Raw genomic sequence first — 21,391 nt, forward strand, 5'->3', positions numbered from 1 at the left:
CACAGACAAACAGGTCACAATCTTCATTTCTAAATCACCACAACATCACTGTTAAGTGGTTCCTTTCCAAACTATGCCTGTCTCTTGCCTTTAGCCAGGAGTGCGTAATTCACACTTGAAACTTCATACAGAAGCACACAGCTGCCTCTATCTTCAGACAGGCAGACTGCACTTTTGGCTTCCATTCAAGTGCCTACTTGTGCTTTAGTTAATAATTCTTCTCTTCAAAGGTGGCAGATCTCGGAACTCTTCTCCACCCCAGAGACTCACATCCTTACATTCCTGCATCGTACAGGTGGGGCTTCCAAAGCCATCCCAGTGTCACCGAATGGATTCATACTTGTAAACAGTTTTTCTTTTCTTTTTCTTCTTCTCCTTAGATATTCACACCCTATTGGCCAATGGCTGTGGACCAATCACTTTTAGTAGGACTTAGATTCCTTAACTACATTAGATGAGCTTTTAGGCAGGACTTAAGATACCTACACAGTTCTTCATATACAAGGTTCTTCCAATAACTCTTCAAATCCCTTTGTCTCTCAAGGGATTGTTAGTACTAAAAACAAAAAAAAAAATGCACTTTGCCTTCCCTTCCTTCTAACCAGAGAGTCACTCAGGCTACAGCATGTGCTCTGCACATCAGTAGCAGTTAAGCTATAAAAATGAGCTAGTATCTGTGTCATGTGAGATGCAGCCACATTTTCAGAAGTTAACTGAACACTAACAGAATGGTTATTTTAACTGCAATTTGCTACAGGTCTTCATTCCAATCCTTCCACTTCTTGAAGCATCTTACCAGTTCCATCATCTGCATCATTCTGACCAGTCTCCCAAATCTCTGATTTTGTCCCAAAGCCATCAGTGGCAGAAGACTCCGTATAGTCTGCAGGGTTAAATGTCCTAGAGTTTTAAAAGTTAAGAAATGGAAGAGAACACACCGGTCATTCAATGAACACAAGTGTCATCATTTTTAGCTGAAGTTGTATTAGATTTAACATCTCGATTTCCACATTATTTATCTTGATAGTTTTGGTTTCAAAAGAAATTTTTCCTCTATGAGCAGACACAGATAAAAAAGGGAGAAGAGAGAAAAGTAGTAAGAGGAGAAAAAAAGCGAGTAGACTGGAAAAAAAAAAATATTGTAGAGAAACTGAACCAAAACAACAATTCCTGAAAAAACAGTTAACAGCATACCTACTCCTCCCAGTCTTACAAAGCATTAGTTTATATGCACAACAATAAGCCCCTCTCAGCTGATAGTTTCTCAGCAGGTGGCTGACTGATGAGAAACTAGTATCATGTCCTTTCAGAGCACCAGACCTGCACAGGACAGGAGTCAGAACATCAGTAAGATTATTTCAGACTGCGCTCCTGACACCAATGCCAAAACACACAGATGCAGCTAAAAGGTGAAAAAGGATTATTGAACAAAAACCTCTTTTCAGTTTAGCATCTAAAAGTATGAACAAGAAGGATTATTAAAGAAGTAGAATGAGCCTTCTGTTCATTGTGACATCACTGATATTACATGAAATGTCATTAAAGGCAAACACTGAATGAAAGTAGTAGAGGCTACACTTCTATGAAGCAAATTATTCCAACAAAACTGAGCACAAACTTTAGAGCTGCTGAGTAACTTCTTTTGATTCTGTTTTAGGGTCCATGTATGTCCAAACAGCTAAAGCATGAAACCTCAAAAACAGGAGAAAGTTTATAATCACTAGACTTTCTGGGTTTATATAGAACTTGCACATTCTACATTACACTGAAACAAATCTACTTTTAAATTGACCTAGGACTATATGCACCACACAGAAGTTTCAGCCTCCAAAGCACTATGTGGCTGCTACTGATACAAACAGGTTCTCCAAGTTTGAGATATTAACACTGAGTGAACATACATTAGGTTTGTATAGGTGTGTCTAGTTAGAAGTACTGGTTTAAAGACAAAAATAATCCATTAATCATCTAACAGCTTTGTGAATTTTTGCATCCATTTTGGTTTATCAAACATACAGCAATATTAATAGATACAGTGGCAATATTGTCAATTAATATTGCCACCGAGTTTGATCCTTGCCAAAATCTGTGCTCTGCATGTTTCTTACCCCATGCCTTGGGCTGAAAACCTCCCCGCTCCTCTCCCTCTGCCACGTCCAAACCCTAGGAGAGAAAACACCATTTAACAGCAACAGCAGAGGAGCCACCAATCACTAGTCTGTCACATTAGAAAATACTGTGCTTGAAGAAGAAAACTACCATAGTTGACGTTAAATATCATTTACTTCCCAAATTTCCTCACAGGAGAATTTGTTTCCCTAACACAAGCAAGTAAGCCACAGTTCATTTAAGACTACGTGCTTCAGTAGGACTTGCAATTCTTTGCTATCTTTTCTGTATCTAGTGCAGTAGCTCCAAATGCCAAGAAAAGGACTTACCTAAAGACCCATTCCACATGAGACATTGCCAAATCATTAGATGCCAAATCATTAGACACTGTTCAAAATTTTGTCTCTACTTTCTCACTCTTGCCTAAGATGCTCTAGAGTCCCAGCCTCCCTGCGTACCCTGATCTCTCAAGAAATTCCCTGTCACTCCTTGTCTGTGAGGAGAAAGTTTAAATACTCCATTTGTTTCCTTCTCTGACTCAGCCCACCTGTCCACCCCCGTCCTCCTGTGCTTTCGCCAACCTGCAACCACACATTCCTCCTGCTTCACCCTTAATCATAGTTACTGACATGAAAATCACCGAATTCAAATTACTCAAACAACTTCCTTGTTATCACCCACAAGAATATTAATTTCTATTTTAACAGCAACAAATATTTGTTGCCTCCAATTTTGGTTACCAGCCTCAGTTTACGATCTTCTTGATACAGTGAACGTCTTTATTTTTGCATGTTGCATAGTGCCAACAAAGCACGAAAATTTTTGTATTACTTAACCATCCATAAAGCAAACGTCTACGTAAACCATTAGAAATTATTTCTTACATGTGGCATATTTCTACACAGATTTTTTTTCTTTCCTTTTTTAGGACCTCAATATCCGAGGCTTTTTCAGTTTGGGTTTTTGGGTTTTTTTTTTTTGAGGAAGACTATAAATATTATTTTGTATTCCAAGAACAGGAGGAGGTCAAGACCTGCAGGCTGAGAACAAAGCGACATGACACATTCATGACTGAATTATGTGGTGGTTATAAGTCACCAAGCAACTACAAGTTTACCAAAGCACAGAAGTTGTAATTCTAAATCACCAATACACCGGTTGTCCAAACATCAGAATTACCCATGATAGGCTATTTGAATTTGGACCAAAATTACCCCTTATTTTCAGGGGACCACCTAAGTCAAATATAAGCAGTAGCTCCAGGATATGGTAAAACCAATTTAGGAAGTTCCTATTTTAATGACTTTTCTTTCCCTCCCCTGACCACTCATTCTACCCCTTGCCCTATTTCACTGTCCAAGTGTTAAAAGACATTTCTGGACCTCTAAAACGTCTACTACCTACATTTTTAAGGGCTTCTTAGAAGCATCAAAATAAAGGATAGCTTTGCCCAAATTTTGAGGGAAGAGTTTACCCATATCCTATACAAGATGGCAACTGCTATGTACAGAGGAACCATGCAGAGAACCAATTCTTTCTACAGAGGAAGGATTCACATTCAGCAACACACGGTATTTTGGGGGGGACAAGAACGCAGAAGAACTGAAGTCTGACACTAGGCCAGGCCTGCTATCTCCACATTTTTCCCTCTTTGCTCTTTTTTCACAATTGGTTGGAGAGAAGACAGACAGAGGTTAGGAAAGAGGTAACAACAGCTGCAACCCGGCAATCGCCATCCCTCTTCACTGAGCCCACACATGGAGCTGTGCTCTTTGCTCTGCCATAAACAGTGCTCCAGATCCCGCTGTACCTAACTGATTGTAACTCAGCCTCTGAACCTCCTTGCTCAGCCTACCTGTTGTACTGCTCTTCTCTCCTTCACCCACCTAAAATCCCTAATCTGGGAAGCTGCTCCATGACATAACGAGGCCGCGGCTCTCAGATGCACAGGAGTAAGTGCACTCCGAATTATCTTTCTGCCCAGTAAATAATTTTTAAGAGTAGAACCAGCTAAACAAGTTTACTTGGGCACACTGTAGGGGCCATCTATGTAATAAATTTACTTCCTACAGCTATCAATACAGCATTAAACACCACTTACTAATGATGCACAGAAGAGAGATCAACAGGTTTTTTGACAAGCTCAGTTACAAGACCAATGGTTGGACTTGATGATCTTACAGGTCTTTTCCAACCTTAATGATTCTGTGATTCTGTGAATCACAGTCAAGCAGAAATATTTTTGAGGTGGACATTAGGTACAGAGAGATTAGCTGGAATAGCTAGCATGAAAGTACAAATAGATTTTCAAAGAGGACGTAAGTCTCCCCAGCCTGCCAAGCACAAAAGCCTGAAAGAATAACCTTAGCATATTAAACAGAGGATGAAGTTGTAGCAAGTGAGGCGTGTGTGAGATGCCATACCAGCACAGGCACAATAAACTACCAGCTAAAACCAGCAACAAGAACCCCTAGCAATTTTAGAAATTGTTAGAAAAAAATCACGTTCTTCCTGAAGTTCCATTCACAGTCTTAGACTACTAGCCAGCAAGTGGTTTTTTTATACCAGATCACTTTGAAAATTAATACTGAACTGGAATTTCAAGTGGATTCCCTTAACTTCATAAAGCTGTGTCTATGCTTTCTGTCAAAGCGAAAATTAAGTTTAATCAACAAATGCAACAAAAAGCATTCTAATGAAGACAAATGGGAAATACCAAACCAGTGGGGTTACGGAAAGCACTAAATTCAGACCTAGAAAATTCAAAGTATGGGGCAGTGAGTACACACCACTGAGAGACCACCCTAACTCGGACACGGAATCTCATACATCAGGGTCGTCAATGCAAGATGCCAGTGGGAAGGGCTGATACTCTCTTTGACACAAACAGATCACTAATATATTCCTAAATTCTCATGCTGAGAAAATTACTCCTCTCAGCCGCCAAAATTAAAACATGGCCTTAAACCAACTAGAAGGCACAGTCTTCTAACACAGAGAAGTTAGTCATGAAGCAACTATGAATGCCCATCAGGTATTTGCAAACTTTTGATGCTTTTTAACAGTGACTAAAAGATGAGCGAGCAAATGGGGCTTCACACTGCCATTCAGAGCAGGGACCCAAATTCTAAGCATGCAATCCCGCAGTAACTTAAACCTATTTAAATCAGAACTACTACAACCGAGGTCTTCCTCACCAGTTAGTACAAGCTCTGCCCTCTTTCCTGCACTGACAGTTTTGCACATACCAGTGAGTGAGCACAAAACCACTATCAGAAAACAAAATTATTAGTTCACTTTTGGATCAGCTCTCTGAACCAGTTCCCTGCTTGCTAAATGACAGAAAACTAGTCCCTTTACACCAGGATAGGCCACAAAAAAACCCTGTTGTCCTCAGCTACGATGTTGCCTGCTCCCTTTTTTCGTTTTTGGCTTGGTTAGTTTTAAACTTTGATGAATCCTTTAATACAGTTCACCAGGAGACAGATAGGACCAATTCCTCCCAGCAGTAATGCCAGTTTACACTTGTAACATATAGCTTTAACACTACTCTAAAAAGATGCGCACATATGGTTTAGATTGCAACAGTCAATGTTTAAAAAATTTTTTTTTCTTTCTTGTGGTAATTTACAATCAGTAATTCTTCTATCAACGTTTTTATCTACCCACAAAAAGGGAACAAGTGACTTGGCAGTAGCTCACTGAATCTTCTAGTGAGTCTAAAGGAATAGATTTTCTTACGATCAATCAGCATGTGGAGTACAAAAGCAAATGACGGACATCAGGCAAAACCCAAAATTACTGCCCTGCCTCATATAAACCCTCATAACATTTCTTCGCATTCCTTTACACGTGGATCTACAAACAACAGCCTCAAGTATCAAGGCAGCATTGCTTACTCACTTCTGTTCCAGGAAACCAGGACTGGGGAACTATGTTCAACATTGATTCTGATCAACATTCTTGCTACTACCCCTATCCAACATAATTTAAAACTATGAACTATTTAAAACATGTTTTTGTTTCTTTTAACATTAGAACTGTTCAATTGTGTATTGTTGGGGTTTTTTCCCTGTTCTCCAGCACATCTCCCTCAGTTGACTAGGTTCACATTAGTCATCACTCATTCAGTTTACATTTTTCTTTTCTGGAATGAATTCTAGAGAAGTCAACACTTCTACCCAATCAGGTGCCGAGATTTTCTGTCTCCACTAAAACCCATTGGTAGTTCAAAACACTCATAATCACACAACCAAGTCTTCACTATGGTACCGTCCATGCATGGAAAGAATCGTTCCTCTCATTCACAACTTTTTTTTTCCCCCAAACAAACGCACACTACATGGGAGCATGAGAAAAGTGTGTAGTACCGTAACTCGGATGGGCCTAGCCCATTAACTTAATAGCCTATTCTGTAGAAAATCCAGTTTGCTGAGCTTGCAGACCTAAATCCTTCTACTGCAATACAGGTGCTTTATTTCAAAACTCAGATTTTCACACTGACAGGTTTAAATTAGATGAAGACACTTTAAGGTCAAGAAAGAGGCCTAAGAACAGCTGAAAGGAAAAGGAAATGCAGACTGGAAGGGCAGGCAACACCCTAGATTTGCGCTTATCTCCAACTACACAGTAACTGAACAGCCCTGGTCTCTGCTCTGGAAATGCAGAGGCAGCCATCCTCCCAGCAGACCCGGAGGTGATGGCGGCTTAAGCCTTACAAAGAGATAAGGAGGCTAAGTATAGAAAGTTTGTATTCTAGGTATTCCATACTACCAAAACAAACACTGAATTTATATTTAATAATACAAATCATTTTCCTCCTATTAGTCATCATAAAGCTAGAAGCATTGGATCAGGTTTTTTAAAGTTATGTTTAAAAGAAAATAAATAACTTAAGTCAAAGCTAAGTCCTGGTTAATCTCGGAAAAAAAAATAAAAATCACATGACACAACTTTTTAACCAATGTAGAACCAACTACAGCAAAACTAAACAGACTTCAGACCGTGACCTCCAGAAGGTCTGCTCTACATTCATGTTTTAGAAAAACCAACATCCTTACTAGTTCTGGCAAAGGAAATCCAAAATATATCCTCTGCCAACTGTGCTAAGCTTTTAAAACAAGAAAATTTTTCAACATGCAATTCTGGTTACAGAAGCTCAATTTTCTCAGGGATAGAATACTACTTATCTATAAAAACGTTAAAAAATATCAAGAATACAAGCTGGATTCTAGTCAGGTATTTACAAAAAGGGTAAGCTGCTCTGCTTTCTTATACAGCCAGAAGAAAAAACAAGGGTTTGAAAGCCTCCTTGTCATGCTGTTTAAGTGCAAAATTAAAACATAATGGTTTTCCCTTTCATTTTTATTTCTGTTTTGCTAGAAGAAAATTCCCCGTCAGCATTCACATTTATTGGCATGCTCACGTTGCTCTGGAAGAAGAGGAAGAGAACAGAGGAACAGAAGTAAAAGCAACAAATCCATTTTCACTTCGCAAACCAGGAGAAATGCTACACATGAATCTGTAACCATTTCTATGCTGAATCAAGTCCAAAAGTTCATCTACCTGCTATCCCATTATCAGCTATGGACAATTAGCTATCTAGAGAAGAGTACACAAACTGAAAACACAGTGCAGTTTCTCTGGACACTCTCCTGGTCTTCAAACATTTGTGGCTCAGACCACCTCAGCCAAAAATAATTTACAATACATCAAAACCCTCAGTGGTTTTTCCTTTTTCTTGCTGTGGTTCTTTTTCAGAATGAAATTGTCAAGTCTCTCTGTGTGTATATTTTCAGCACCCACGTCATATTATTGAAAGGAATTCCTCAGGTTAACTACATGTATGAAGAACCACCTCCGTAAGTTTTGAGCCTCTAACCTACTGATTACATTTAATATTCACTCATTTGCATACTCGCTTGGAGTGATCGATTGATTCCCCCACAGAATACCTTCAAAAGCCTTTTCTAGCTCTACCACATCCTTTTCAACATGGGGTAGAGGACAGTAGGAGAACCAGACCTCCATTTAAAATTGAAGATGTGAGAACAGTAAAAACCAGCAGCATAAAAAAAAAAGAAATTGCACCTGTAAAGTTTCTCAATTTGTATGTAACAACACAGCTGATTAAAACAAAATGAGGAAGCGTTTCTACAGCTGACAATCCTAAAGACCATCTTCTTCCATAATTCCTTCAGGAGATTCCATTCCAGACAGTTACAAATCCTTGCGATACTGACAAACAAATATAATCACTTTGATGAAATTACTATCCATCACCATTACAGTATTTTTTACATCTAAATTAAGCTCATTCAAGAAATTCAGTTCTGAAAAGAAAGAAAGATGGGAAGGCCATCTTAAAAAAAGAAATTCCTTGACCCCTTTCCAAGCCAAAATTTACACCCTCAGTTTAGCAAGCAAAAATTAAGGACAGAGCAATTCCAGCTGGGATGTGTCCTGAAACACATCCTGGGATGCATTTTTGCTTTCTGTTAATCAGTCAATAATACATATCTACTTCAAATCCCTGATCTCCTGCATACCAGCAACCAGTGGTGTTTGTACACTGTATATCTGCTACCCTATAAAGTTGCAAGGAATGTCACACAGTCATTAACAGAAGATCTACCACACAAAGAAGCTAGTGCCTATAGCACCAAGGTTAAAATACTTAGTACCAGGGTTTCCACCCCCCCTCAGTAAACAGCACATTATCACCCCACTGTCAATCCCATTTCTGCTATTTCCAGTGCCTATCATTTCTTAAAATTAGGTTGTTCTACAGTGAAGCAGTAATATGATGGCCCAGCAGCTATTCCCCTAGAAAGCAGCCAGTAAGATAACTCCAGCCTGAGAAGGTAGCTTAAAATAGAGAGACAGTGCGTTGCTCAGATATTAGCTGACCCCTAATTTTGTATCCAATGCCTAGATTCCCACACACACACACTCTGCATGAAACATTTCTAAAAAAGGGTTCTGTGGTGATTACCAGCAATGTATTTACTTTCACCTGAAATACTTTATCCCATATTTGACTATTCTGTGTAACAGAAAAGAACGACTACTGAATGAAATGGCAGGAAGCTTCTATTTTATTATTTCCACTAATATCCAGAGAAAGAAGGTCATGCATCCCTGAAATACTGAGAAGTGAATTACACAGTTTTATACAACTCCCCACAGATTTCAAGGGCTTGCATCATAAAATTAAATTAGGTATTTCCTGCCACAGAATACACACACTTGTAATATAATGATCCTGAAGTCGTTCAACAGGTTTATCACACACAGTTGAGAACACTTCATTAAGATACTTCGCTCACATGAATGTACAGTCTAAAGTACTTGTTAGAGTGATACAGTAATACTACGTACACTAAGCCAGTGAACAGAATTTGGTTGAAATTATTACTATTTCTTCAGTCAGGTATGTCAGTTTGATCTGATGATTAAGTGCTTTGGCTTGACACACGTGATATTCATCTAGAGAGCTCCAGTGTTGACAATAAAAGCAGTGGATTGTTCATAAGGTTCCAAAGCAAAAAATAGACCACATTTTAAATTAACCTCTAAGTTTCACCCAGCAATTTAAAAAAATCCTACCTTTACATTTATTATTTGAGTATAAAGGATTATTTTATAAAGCAAATATTGAAAGACTTACATTCCATCTATTAACAGTGATAACATACCAAAAACTGTAGCTGTGAACTATACCACACCCTCCCCTGCAAAGCTGCCTCTCTGCACACAGCATTTAGTATTTGCTAATTCACAGGCACAACCGTTGTCATTCTTGCAACCCTCTGGAAGCTACATGTCTTTGCATCTTTCCACTCCTTCAAGATGCAGATCTGGAGACAATGAATTTGGATGTGCCTGTCTTTGAATGCCTCTTTACTGGATATTCCAAGGAGAAGACAGTACTTTAAAAGGCAGAATTTTTTGCAAGTCAGACATTACTTATTAAGTACATTAGCGCTGTGCACTTCATCAATTTAACTCATTTAATACCCACTTCCCCATACAATCTGCATTGTACAGAAGTTACTTATTTTCGTTCCTCCTGCTCTAAAAAAAACCAAGCTTCTTTCCACTCCAACCTGTGAAAATCCAAACCAAGTGCGCATCCTTTGATTCCAAACCAAGTCCATTATCAACATCTTTCCTATCTCTTCTACAGGACAGTATCGAAATTGTACCTAAGAGTCCACAGTATTCCACGGTTCTCCTCATCAACTCTTCCATGCCAAATTCCTTCTCTTACCAAAAAAATCTCTAAAGGTGGCTTGTACTTTCTCTCATTGGCTACCAAAAACAGAAGCCAAGCCTGACAACCAGATCCACCCCAAAGAAACGGCACAAGTACACACCAAATTCCTCCCCGAGAGCCCTACAAGTGGAATCTTGCACTCTCCTGCTGCCAGGGTACATCCTGAGGAGCCCAGTGCACTCCCACTCACAGGAGGCTAGCATGAGTCCATATAGGAGAACAGCTCTCCATAGCCAGAGCACACCAGCCTGCTACACAGGACATTACCATAAAGGTGATTTGCATCAATGTTTTAGGTTGTTCTGAGACCAAGACATGGCAAGGGGTAAGGGAGGGGGATGTACCTAAATTAAAGGTGGCTGAAGTGCTTATGGAATCAAAGGATAACCAACAAATGCTTAAAAAGAAGTGTTTAAAGAAATAAACGGGGGAGTTCCATTTCAGGACATGAAATCAGTGCCAGTCCCACACCAATGCCACCATCTCACCTCTCCCACGGCCACGTTTCCCACGGTCTGAAGGCCTGTCTCCTTGGTTGTTGTCCACTCCATTCTCTTCAGCTCTAACTGTGGAGAGAAGACAGCTTAAGAGAAGCTTTAGAGACTCATACATGAGACAATATAGCCATCTGCTTAACCTGAACCCCAAAAGAAAGTGGGATGGTCAACAGATCTCAGTCACCCCTCTTCTTTGGGGGCCTAGCTACAAGCAAGTTATTATTTACTTTGCACTAGACAATTAGGAAGCAAAATATCTAGTAAGAGGGTAAGGTCCCTCAACAGACACACTTCTGGTTTTTAGGGGTGGGGAAGTGCAGTGTTTTGCAGCCTACACTATTAATTATGGCCTCAGCTCTTTAACGAGGTAGGAAATACAGCTGCCTCTTACTATGCTTCCTTGATAACGCGCTGGGTGGCAACAGTGAAAGAATAAGGGATAACCAAGAACACCAACTCTTCTCCTGACTGCCCATACCACATCCCTGTTCAGTTTTTCTGGTGTAAATAACTCTGCTCTGTATTTAAATCAGAGGGATGACAACTGGGTAAAGGTGAGGCATTAGAAAAGCCTGGCAACTTAACTATTCTGTGGAAAACTCCTGAGGAGCTACTCTGAAAGATAACTGGCTCCTTGAAGAAAAAAAAAAAAATGACTGGCCACTTAAAACACTGCTGAGATTTTGTAGTGCACAACTTCTCCTAATGGCAGCAACAAAATCATTAACGTTTGGACATAAAACTGGGAAGACAATATTAAGATTTGGTAACCATCTGACAAATCTTTAATTCCATTTTACAAAAGACACAAGCAGCATCTGGCTCTAGCAAAAATTTTGCCCCTCACTTGCATTTTGATGGATCCAATTTCAATTTGTTCTAAGCATAGCTGCAAGTTTTATTAATACTTTTTCCTATTTTGATGTTACAAGATTCACATTGTCTTCATTGGCACAGGATTTGAATATATTCCAGTAATGAATTAGAAGAGTTGGCCAATATTGTAAATATTTTTCCTGCTTTTAAGTGAAAAGCAAAACACTTTGCTTTCATTCCGGTTTCTCTGCCCATTTGCCTTACAGGCAATGTATACAGCTTTTGATACTGCTGATAAAACTTAAGAGAAAAAAGCCATGTGTATCCACCTGTGATCTAATGTGATGCTACCTAACTTTGAAACATCAGTTTCCTTTTGTACAAAGTATTACTGCACCTGTAGCACTGTAGCAAATTTTTAAATGTTTCAACTCAAATTTTCTCTGTTGTAGAAACTCGCCTTTGGTTAGCTTATGTGAGTAATATATGCTTGGAATTAATAATGATCCCAGTCTTTTCATTCCCCTTACGAGAAGATGAGAACATCTTCAGGTTCTCCCACTCAAAAGGAGATGGAGTCAAAGCTGGATAATTTTTTCATTAAAAGAAACAAAAAAGTTATCAGCTGTGCAGCGACATACTTGCTCTCAAGCAGTCTTACAAAGACTCAATTCTAAAACTTACATAAAGGACAGCAATTTGTACAAGATCAATCAAAAAAGGACAGAAATATAAATTAAATTGAGTGTCTCTGAACAAGCACAGAACAACCCAAAACCAAGTCACGTAGACAGATCAAGCATACCTGTCGCACAAACAAGTTATGATCCCTTCAGCAATGAGCTATAGCTCAGATGGGCTTTACTCAGTTAAGCATTCACTCTCAACTCAGCCAGCTTCAGCTGCAAGAAAAGTGTCCAAATCTTGAAAAATGAACCCCTATACGTACACTCTCGGCCACGGCTGCCTCCTCTTCCCCGTCTGTTGGAACTTCCCCGTCCACGACTCACTTCTCTGTCCCCTCGTTTTTCTCTGTTCTCTTTGTTTTCTGAACTTTCCTTTCCAAGGCTTTTCTTCTTTCCCCCTACAGTCTCCCAAGAAGTCTATTTGGGTAGAATAGAATTAGATACAAAAGTCAAAAAGAAAGAAACAGCTCTTAATGTATTCCTTCACCTCACACCCCTCCAGTTCACCGGAAAAAAACCAGGTATTTGCGAAATGTCACATATGTAATACCTTGCAAACTACACTGATACACGTGGAAACACAGGCTGTATTTTTGGGAAGAGATGAAAAAGAAACAAGTTTTATAAGTTGGATTGTCTTATGGAATGTGAGAATCCCAAATATTTCTGGCTATAATGGACTTTTAGTAGTTCAAGGAAGTCTAGATATGATGACAATACAGAAAACCTGCGAAGCAAGGGACAGCTTCCCTCTCAACTACATCCATAAATCTAGCCAGGGAGCATGCACAGAGCTATCGTTTTCTCCCAAGGAAATGAAAAAATGCTTATAAGCATCATTGAACAAGAGACTGATGAGAATAAGTACATGACCTAAGGGGAGAAGAAAAAAGAAAAGCCATTATCCAGACGTACTAGAATTCAAGCACCAAGAGACAGAATGGCAGAACAACAACTTGGGAAAACTGGGGCCATGATAAGCCACATCATCTGCTCTTTAACAGCTACAGCTCATGACACACAGCAAAACACAGGAAAAGCTATGTCTAAACAAGGCAAGGGACCAAGGTCCAAACATCAGGCTTCAGCTTTAATATTAAACTCCATCTTTAAAATAAATTCAGGGATTGTATCAGCTCCATAGGAATATCTGTAGGAGTTGACAATAAAATTACTAAAACACGCGCTAAGAATAGCACAGCACCTCATATATTATGAAATTGCATGGTTAGTCTAGTGAGCCAGAGTTGCAAAGCAAAGAAGAAAGGTATTATATGAAACCGTTAAGATGGCAGATAGTTTTTTATATATATGTCCCCATGTCTAATAGCTTATAGTCTAGGTAAGGTATTTAAGTAGGAAATTTCCATATGCAAATAAGGTGCCATCAACTGTGAAGCACTAAAGCCATGATCTCTGACAGTCACCTGCATCAAACAAAAAAGGTTGGCTATCATTACTTTTAGGTCCTGTCCTATCTCCTCTCAATTCAGAAAACAGCAACTCAGAATGCCTCATAAGGTAAGCAATGACCAGCTGGTCCAACCTGCCTAGAACTGAGAAAACTTAATGCTTTTGAGAAAGCAGGTAACACAGCAGTTTACAAGTATAAACTCAATGTTTCAGTGTCTCCTTTGAGAGAGTAAGTACTAAGACAATGGTTTCTTTGTTATTTTTTGACATGGTATATAGGTGAGAAAGAAGGCTGAAATGACTTTTCAATTGCACCTCCAGTATAGAAGACTGCACCACCATAAACCAACTTAGGTGAAGCACAGACAGCACTGATCAGAAGTACGCATTTGAGCAACAACATGTTATTTGTGCGACAGAAAACTGTTTCCTCTAGTAACTATCATATAGCTTCACCTGCTGTAGCCTGTGTAACTGCATTACACACTAAAACACTTCTAGAGCTTTAGAGACACTTCACAGGAGGAAAAATAACTGCACTGACAACTGAAGAACCAAGTCTATATAGTTCAGAATGCACTACTATTTCACTGATGAGCATGGTGCCAAAAGATCTTTGACCATTTTAAGAAATACCCAGAACTGAATGATCCTGCAAAGCTTAAGAGGAAGCAGCCTCTCTGCAGTAAAGTTTTACATGACTTCACAAGGATCAGTAAAAGGACAACTGTGAAAGCACCAGACCCATGCTTTCCCACAATACAATTTTGAGGAAAGCCTTGAGAAGTTGGCCATGTCCTTTAAGATAGAGGATGGTGCTACCTCTAGGCATGGGAATCCATCACAGAGTATCAAAGCTGTCTGGTTTTGTAAGGTAGCTAACTGATTACAATTTCAGCTGATGATGCCTGAGGCAATCTGAATGACAGCTGCGGGCCTGATCTTCAAGAATATGTAAAGAAGCCTTCTTTCTGGCTTGATCTTAGATGGAAAGAAGAATAATCTGAAAGGTCCCCTTTGCTCTATCTTCAAAGGTTTAGGAAGTAAAACATGGTTAGGCATAAAATGGATCTTACACCTGTAGGAAGTTAAATGAATAGAAATCTTGGGCAAAGAAACATGCCCCTCCCTACTCTCATCCACAAGCCTCTATCTATCCAAAGACAGATTGTCACAACTGTTTCAAGTGAAAAGTCTTCATAAAGACTAAGGCACACAGCATAAAGCCTTAAAGATCACAGCATTTAAAAAAAAAAGCAAAACTGGCAGAGTACCAAAGAAATTATAAATAGAGACTCTATCTATTACTCTTGCTCTTCTAATTCCTCAAATTGGATAGACACATCTTCCAAAGGAGATAAAAAAAACTTCTAGTGCATCAAAGCAGAGCAAAACTAGAAAAAGGTATTTGGGAATCCGCATTCAGAACTACTAGTACCTCTGCTTCCAACTTTACATCAAATCCATGGCTAAACTGTTCTGGAGTATAATGGCCTTAAAACAAACCCTTCAAGTTGGAGGCCCACAAACTTCCATAAAGAAGAATAAATTCTCCACGCCCTTCAACTAATACTCCTTCCTCTTTGAGCCCTTTAAGTTCTCTGTATTTAAGTTGCATTTTGTCTACAGAGAGCAGTGGGTTCAGAGGGACTTGTCAAAAGAGCAGAACATATGGATATGTTAATTCTAATTGATAAATGAGTTCAGAAAGTTTCTTCAGTGTCATGATCACCTATAATTATTTGCTAAAGTAAGAAAGCATTTAACATTCTCTATCAACCAGAAAACTATTTTCAACTAGAAATTGGCAAATACAAGAGAAGTACAGGAGAACACAAAACCAGCACATTACCAAGACAGATTTAACCAAGGTGAGATGCTCTCTTTACTCCCAACTTGCCAGCTCGCTCAGTATTATATACTTCTGTGTTTTAGATGACCTCAACTCTGACAAATGAAAAGGGGGTAGAAAAGAACATCCCCTCAGTCAGAATGGTATGTGTCCTAGATTTGGGGTGGGGGTGAGTGAGTTTCCTTATTAACAATAAAACCAAGTACACATCCTGACAAATCACAGGAAATACTGGATGTTCAGCATTAAGAAAGGAAGTCCAGGTTTCTTTCCCAATTTAGATGAGATCGAATCTAGTTTACTGCCTCGGATAAACTGTAAGAAGCCCCTCCAGCAATAACTTCAACTGCAGCAAGACATATTTTCCTTATATTTCTTGGGATAAAAAATTGCTCTGTGCAACATTCTAAGCAACATTATTTGTTGTTATATGCACATTGAAAAACAGAAAGAGAAGACTAAACAATGAAGTCATGCAAATGAGCAACACAGTGAAATGAGCAACTACTTGCTGTATCCTCTTCTACCATTAGTAGCATTGTCAATGCAACTTTCAGATATGGAAACCTCCTCCAACTTCAGTACTGGCAATGCGCACCTACAGAAGTTGCACGACTTAAAAACATCTGCCTGCCCTTTAGGTTTATAAAGATTGCCCCTCCTGGCAAATGCTTGGTCTCAGGTTTCAGGGTTGTGGAGGTGCGAGTAACTGCAAACATTGCAGCAAAAAACCAGGCCTGTGCCTGACAGAGCACTGAGTTCTGCTAGAGTTAAAATTACTGCATGTGAATGAAAGCCAGCAGACTCCGCAAGAGACCAACTGAACACCCAAAACATTTTCAAGGGTCAACCTACTTTAAGGTGTGTGTGCAGCAGAGAAGTTGCCCCAGTCTCCATTTCCTTCAAAAGAATTTGAATGGAGACAGGGAATTGAAAGCTTCCAAAATACACCTTTCCCAGTCACTTCTTAGAAGTAGAAAAATACAGCAAACAGAAAGAGCAGTTTAATATGAAAGTAAAACCTTACCGTGTCTGAACTTCCTTCCAGCAGTATGTTGATTGCTCTGTTCACGTCCCCATTACAGTCATGTAGTGCCACTATGCACTCATCCTGGTTTTTCCCCGTCACTTCCATCAGCTGGCAGTAAAAGTCAGACATGTTAAAGTATCTAAATTATCATCATAAGAAAATAAGAGTTAGTACCACCACAGATTCCAAGAAAGTGCATAGCTACTGTATCAGAGCAACCTAAATCCTAAATAAAGGTATCTGCATTTTACAGATCTGCTTGGGATTCAGCCAAGAAAGAGGATGAAACACAAATTAAACGGTCATCAAGAAAGCAGTCTCTTTCACACCCTTTTTTTTCCTTTATGCTTGCAGCAAATGCTGTCACCTCAGAGACAGAAGTGTATGAGGGTAAAGACGTAAAAGACAAGGATAGCTCCAGTATTGTCCTCTCTCCCTGCCCATCGAACACCCCCCTCTTTATCCCACTGTGTGAGAACAGACATAAGGTAAGCCATGGCAGAGAACAGATCCATCTGGAAAAACATCCAGACTAAAAAAAAATAAAAAAGGTTATTTTTCAGACAGATCATTTCCCTCAATCCATTTCAGCATAAGGCCACACAAAAAGCATAAGTGATGGCTGCTTAAGGAGACCTAGTACTGAATTATGCTCCGTAGACCTGCGATGCACATCCTCAGAGCGTGGGATGGAAATAATCACAGTCTGTCATGGGACATCCAGCAACTTCACTCAAAGAAAAAAATTACATGAGCCAGAAATATATATGCACAATCTAAAATACTGGAGATTTCCTATGCAGAACTTAATTCCTATCCTTCCCACCAGCAGAACTACAGGCACTATTGATGAGAGTCCTCTGGCTTCAGGTGGTACAAGACTTCACTTCTGGCACAGCAACAGAACAAGTTTATAACAAGAACAACAAAAAGCACATAATAATGCTTCAGAGGAGGTTTTACAAAAGAAAAGAAATCAAGAAATCTGCTCCTCTGCTGCATTAATGCATTCATGCTAATTATTCTTTCCTTCTGGGTGTACGCCTAGGTTCTTCATGAGTTGTGATGTGTTCGCTAGGACAAAAATCACCATTACCCACAGCAGAAGAGGGACCGAGATTCTCAGTACTGCTTGAATTAATGATCTCAGCGATTAATTGGGTAATGGAAGCTTGAACATCTACACCCGAACTCAACACGGTAGAGGAAATGGTGTGAGACTTCATTTTCATCGTGTAATTCTATCATTTTAATGCATACACAGGTCTGGGAGGTCAGATTTTTTTTTTAATAACACTTCAATTCACCTTTAAGCTATGATTAGATTTTTACTTTTCCTGAAAAACAGCCAAGATATTAGCAAACTCAGTTTACACAGGTGACATTTTTCCCATGCGCATGTACATGTGGACAAGCTGAATGCACTCTTTATTCTCACAATCATTAAGCATCAGGACCATACTAGAGAGATAGAGTCTGGAAGAGACATCAGCACAGATGAGTTTTGGGTTAAAGGCTTGTCTACAAAGGAAAATACACCAGTTTAACTGTACAGCCAGAGCCACATTACCACACAATTTCTTGTAAACAGACTTCACAGTGCAATTAAGAGCACCTTTTCCTAGTTAAACTTGTGTCCTTCTAAAAAAGATTTCATCTAAATCAGAAACAGACGGTATAGCTCCAAAATGTAAGACAGCTTTGGAGCACCTTATTGCAGGGCATAAAAACTCTGTACCATAAGAAACATACTTGTTTCACTTTATCTTCAAAATCTGCGTCGTTCTTATCGTAGATCATCTGAGCAAGGCGAATCTGTTCTGCTGTTGCCTGAAAAATGCAAACATCCAATCAAGTACACAAAAGGTTACAATATATTTTTAACTATCTCCTAGTGTCCTGTATTTTTTTCTCCAGATTCTCAAAAAGGACATACACAACAAGCACAGAGGTGCTATGGGGAAGGGATTAACATCTCGTCTACACCCATTTTATAGTTAAAAAGTTAACGGGGACAGAAACAACTTCAACACATTCTAATGTGTTTGAACCAGAGTTAAAAGTCACCACGTAGACAAGACAACCATATAATAAAATAGAATTTACCACAGAAGCCTACACTTCGATACTATTACTTTTATTTAATATCTACCACTCCAGAGTTAAGAGTTTTATCCTAACAAACTGGCAACAGTATTTCTAAATTAACCACATCTCTGATGATTTCTGCTCACATCACCTTCCACGACTCTCCCAACAACAACCTGACTCCGTAGTTTTATGAGCACTTAAAAAGAGACTGAGTCATGCCTCAAGATTTTGCCCGTGAACAGCTGCACTTAGTTTCTTTATAAGCAAATACCGGTCTCTGAAAACTGCTAAAGGATCTTGCTATTGATGAAATATTTGGTGCTTTTGCAACGTTTCTGGACCACAAATCCATGCTGGCAATTTCTCCAAAAGCTGAAAGACTAAAATGGATGGATGCAGTAAAGTGCCATAAATCCGAAGAGGCTACGGCTGCCCCAGAGAGAAAGCAACTCAAGAACACTAATGTCACATCATACAGGCCACTCTTCATAGTGTGGCATTTGCAGCTTACTTGAACTCCACTCCCATGAAAATACCAAAGATAACTCTATGCTACATGATCCTGGACCTAATTTGATTTCTGCTCAAATAGAAGAGGCTTCCATCTTATGGTAGACAAGGCTGATACTGAAGAGAGCCAGCACCCGGAATGTGAGCTGATGTGCTGTGGAAGACTTCTTCATTGAGAAGGGGACCACCTCATCCACTGAAATTCCTGATGGAAAGGATTCATCCTGGGCAGCTGGTTGAATCTCACCTTTTGAAGTCTCACTTCACAGGATACCCACACGAAATTCTGTGCCTCATGAGTTCAGACTTAATCAGCCTCAAACTGCTTCACTTTCGGAGTTTACCAAATACAAGCTCTAGAGGAGGTTGCCAAGTGTAAATGCTGAGAAGAGCCTAAAAATTACTCCACCATACACCACCAGCTGCTTATTTTCTGAGAAGTTAATGCAGCTGTCCCAGTTCCTTGAGGGAAGCGTCATTTGCTGTGCTCAGAGGCGACGTTCCAAGACAATTAGCGTTTGTGACAGAGTTAAGTAATCCGCACTACTTCACATTTTCAAAGTGTCATGCTGACAGCTTCATACGTCACTCAGTAGCACAGAGGAGAGCCTGCTCTGGAATTCCCAGTGCCAGCCCTGGTGGCACCCTCCATGAAAGCCTCCCAGTCAGTGCTATGCTCTGTGTGAAGGAGCTCACTCTTGAGAGCTCAGCAGAGAGCAAAAACAAAAGGTCTGCGGTTTCAGGAATTAAGCCTTGTTGATCCATCTTCTTGCTCTGACTTCAGCCTCCTTAGGCCCAATGCAACTTTTAAGCTAGTGAAGAGATTTCTTTTAAAGATATCCAGAGTAAAAACATTCAGACAATGTAATTTCTGTAGATACATGACAGCATATTTGACCAGAAAAAGGAAGCCATTAAGATAAATTTTTTCCATAAATCAACTTTTTTTTTTTCAAGTCCACATTAGAAGACAAAAATACACCAATTTTGTGATTTCCAAAACACTAATTTATAATATCAAATGTGTGACAGTATCTTTGGTTTTCCTGTGTAAGCAGAGCGCTTAGAAACACAAATAGGTGCAATATCGCTAATATTTATGCCAGTGGATTACACCCAGACAGAACTGAGGATTCAGAAGAAAAGAACAACAACAAAAACCCACAAGTTGTGTTTACTACACAAACACCAAATCATTGTCACAAAAAGTTTAGTTTTTTCCCAGCAAGTGGTTCTTCTTTATTTTTAAGGCACCATCATTACAAGTAACATTGCAGTATCCTACAAAAGAGTGTAATTAAGTTTTCATTGCAACTAAGAAAATAGTAGCATCTTAAGACAGCTAAAACTTTATTCAACCTTACAAGTTATTATCTTTGTGACATAACAGAGTAAAGGAAGTTTTTAACTAACAACTCTGAACTACCAGAAAACAGAAGTGTGCAAAACACAAAATTAAGTGACAGTAACAGGCCAGATCTTATAATAAAATGGTGTATTTATTATCCAGAAGCAATGCGAAAGAACTGAGATGTAATTTCTTAAATAACTTAAGTGATGATCAATGTGATATTGTGACAATGAAAACTCCATTTGGGAAAGCAACATTATTCTACATTCAGAAAAAAGAATCAGTGGTGATTAAACAGTAAAATCCCACACATTTCTGTTGATCTGTAAAGCCTGACTAAGCAGGAAGGTCCATTGATAGCTAAACAACAAAAAATATGGTTCACTAAAACATAATTGCTGTATATTAAATAACCATCTTTTCCACTGAATTGACGACCAAACCAGTATCTATTATGCAATTAGTAGAATAAGAGGACAAAATGCAGAAAAAGGTCTGTAAGACCTAATGCTTAATGAATCACATAGGTAGGAAAGGTCCTCCAGTGATACTCAGTGCGACCTCCCACAAAGAGCATGTCCCATCAGAGGAGCAGCTTGGGACCAGAGATCCCACAACCTCTCTAATCTGTGACTGTGTTCATGGTAAACAATTTGTTTGCCTTTAACAGATGGAATTTCCAGTGTTCCAGCTTGTGCTATTGTCTCTCTGAGAAGACTCTGGCTTTACCTTTTCTATACCCTTTCATGACGTATCTG

The 21,391-nt window shown here is 39.3% G+C and overlaps 1 protein-coding gene across 5 annotated transcripts in view; it reads right to left on the bottom strand.

Moving 5' to 3' along the window:
* The window catches only part of UBAP2 (ubiquitin associated protein 2), a 160,487-nt gene that overhangs the window by 113,270 nt on the left and 25,826 nt on the right, over positions 1-21,391 (bottom strand). For all 5 annotated transcript variants that reach the window (XM_059834354.1, XM_059834353.1, XM_059834355.1 and 2 more), the window contains exons 3-8: positions 18,434-18,511; positions 16,679-16,789; positions 12,650-12,803; positions 10,876-10,953; positions 2,109-2,163; positions 797-900 (exon numbers count right to left, since the gene is read on the bottom strand). In XM_059834354.1, coding sequence (XP_059690337.1) covers positions 797-900; positions 2,109-2,163; positions 10,876-10,953; positions 12,650-12,803; positions 16,679-16,789; positions 18,434-18,511 — 580 coding nt within the window. The remainder of the gene's footprint in view (positions 1-796; positions 901-2,108; positions 2,164-10,875; positions 10,954-12,649; positions 12,804-16,678; positions 16,790-18,433; positions 18,512-21,391) is intronic.

The sequence above is a fragment of the Gavia stellata genome, chromosome Z (assembly GCF_030936135.1).
Source record: "Gavia stellata isolate bGavSte3 chromosome Z, bGavSte3.hap2, whole genome shotgun sequence".
NCBI lineage: Eukaryota > Metazoa > Chordata > Aves > Gaviiformes > Gaviidae > Gavia > Gavia stellata.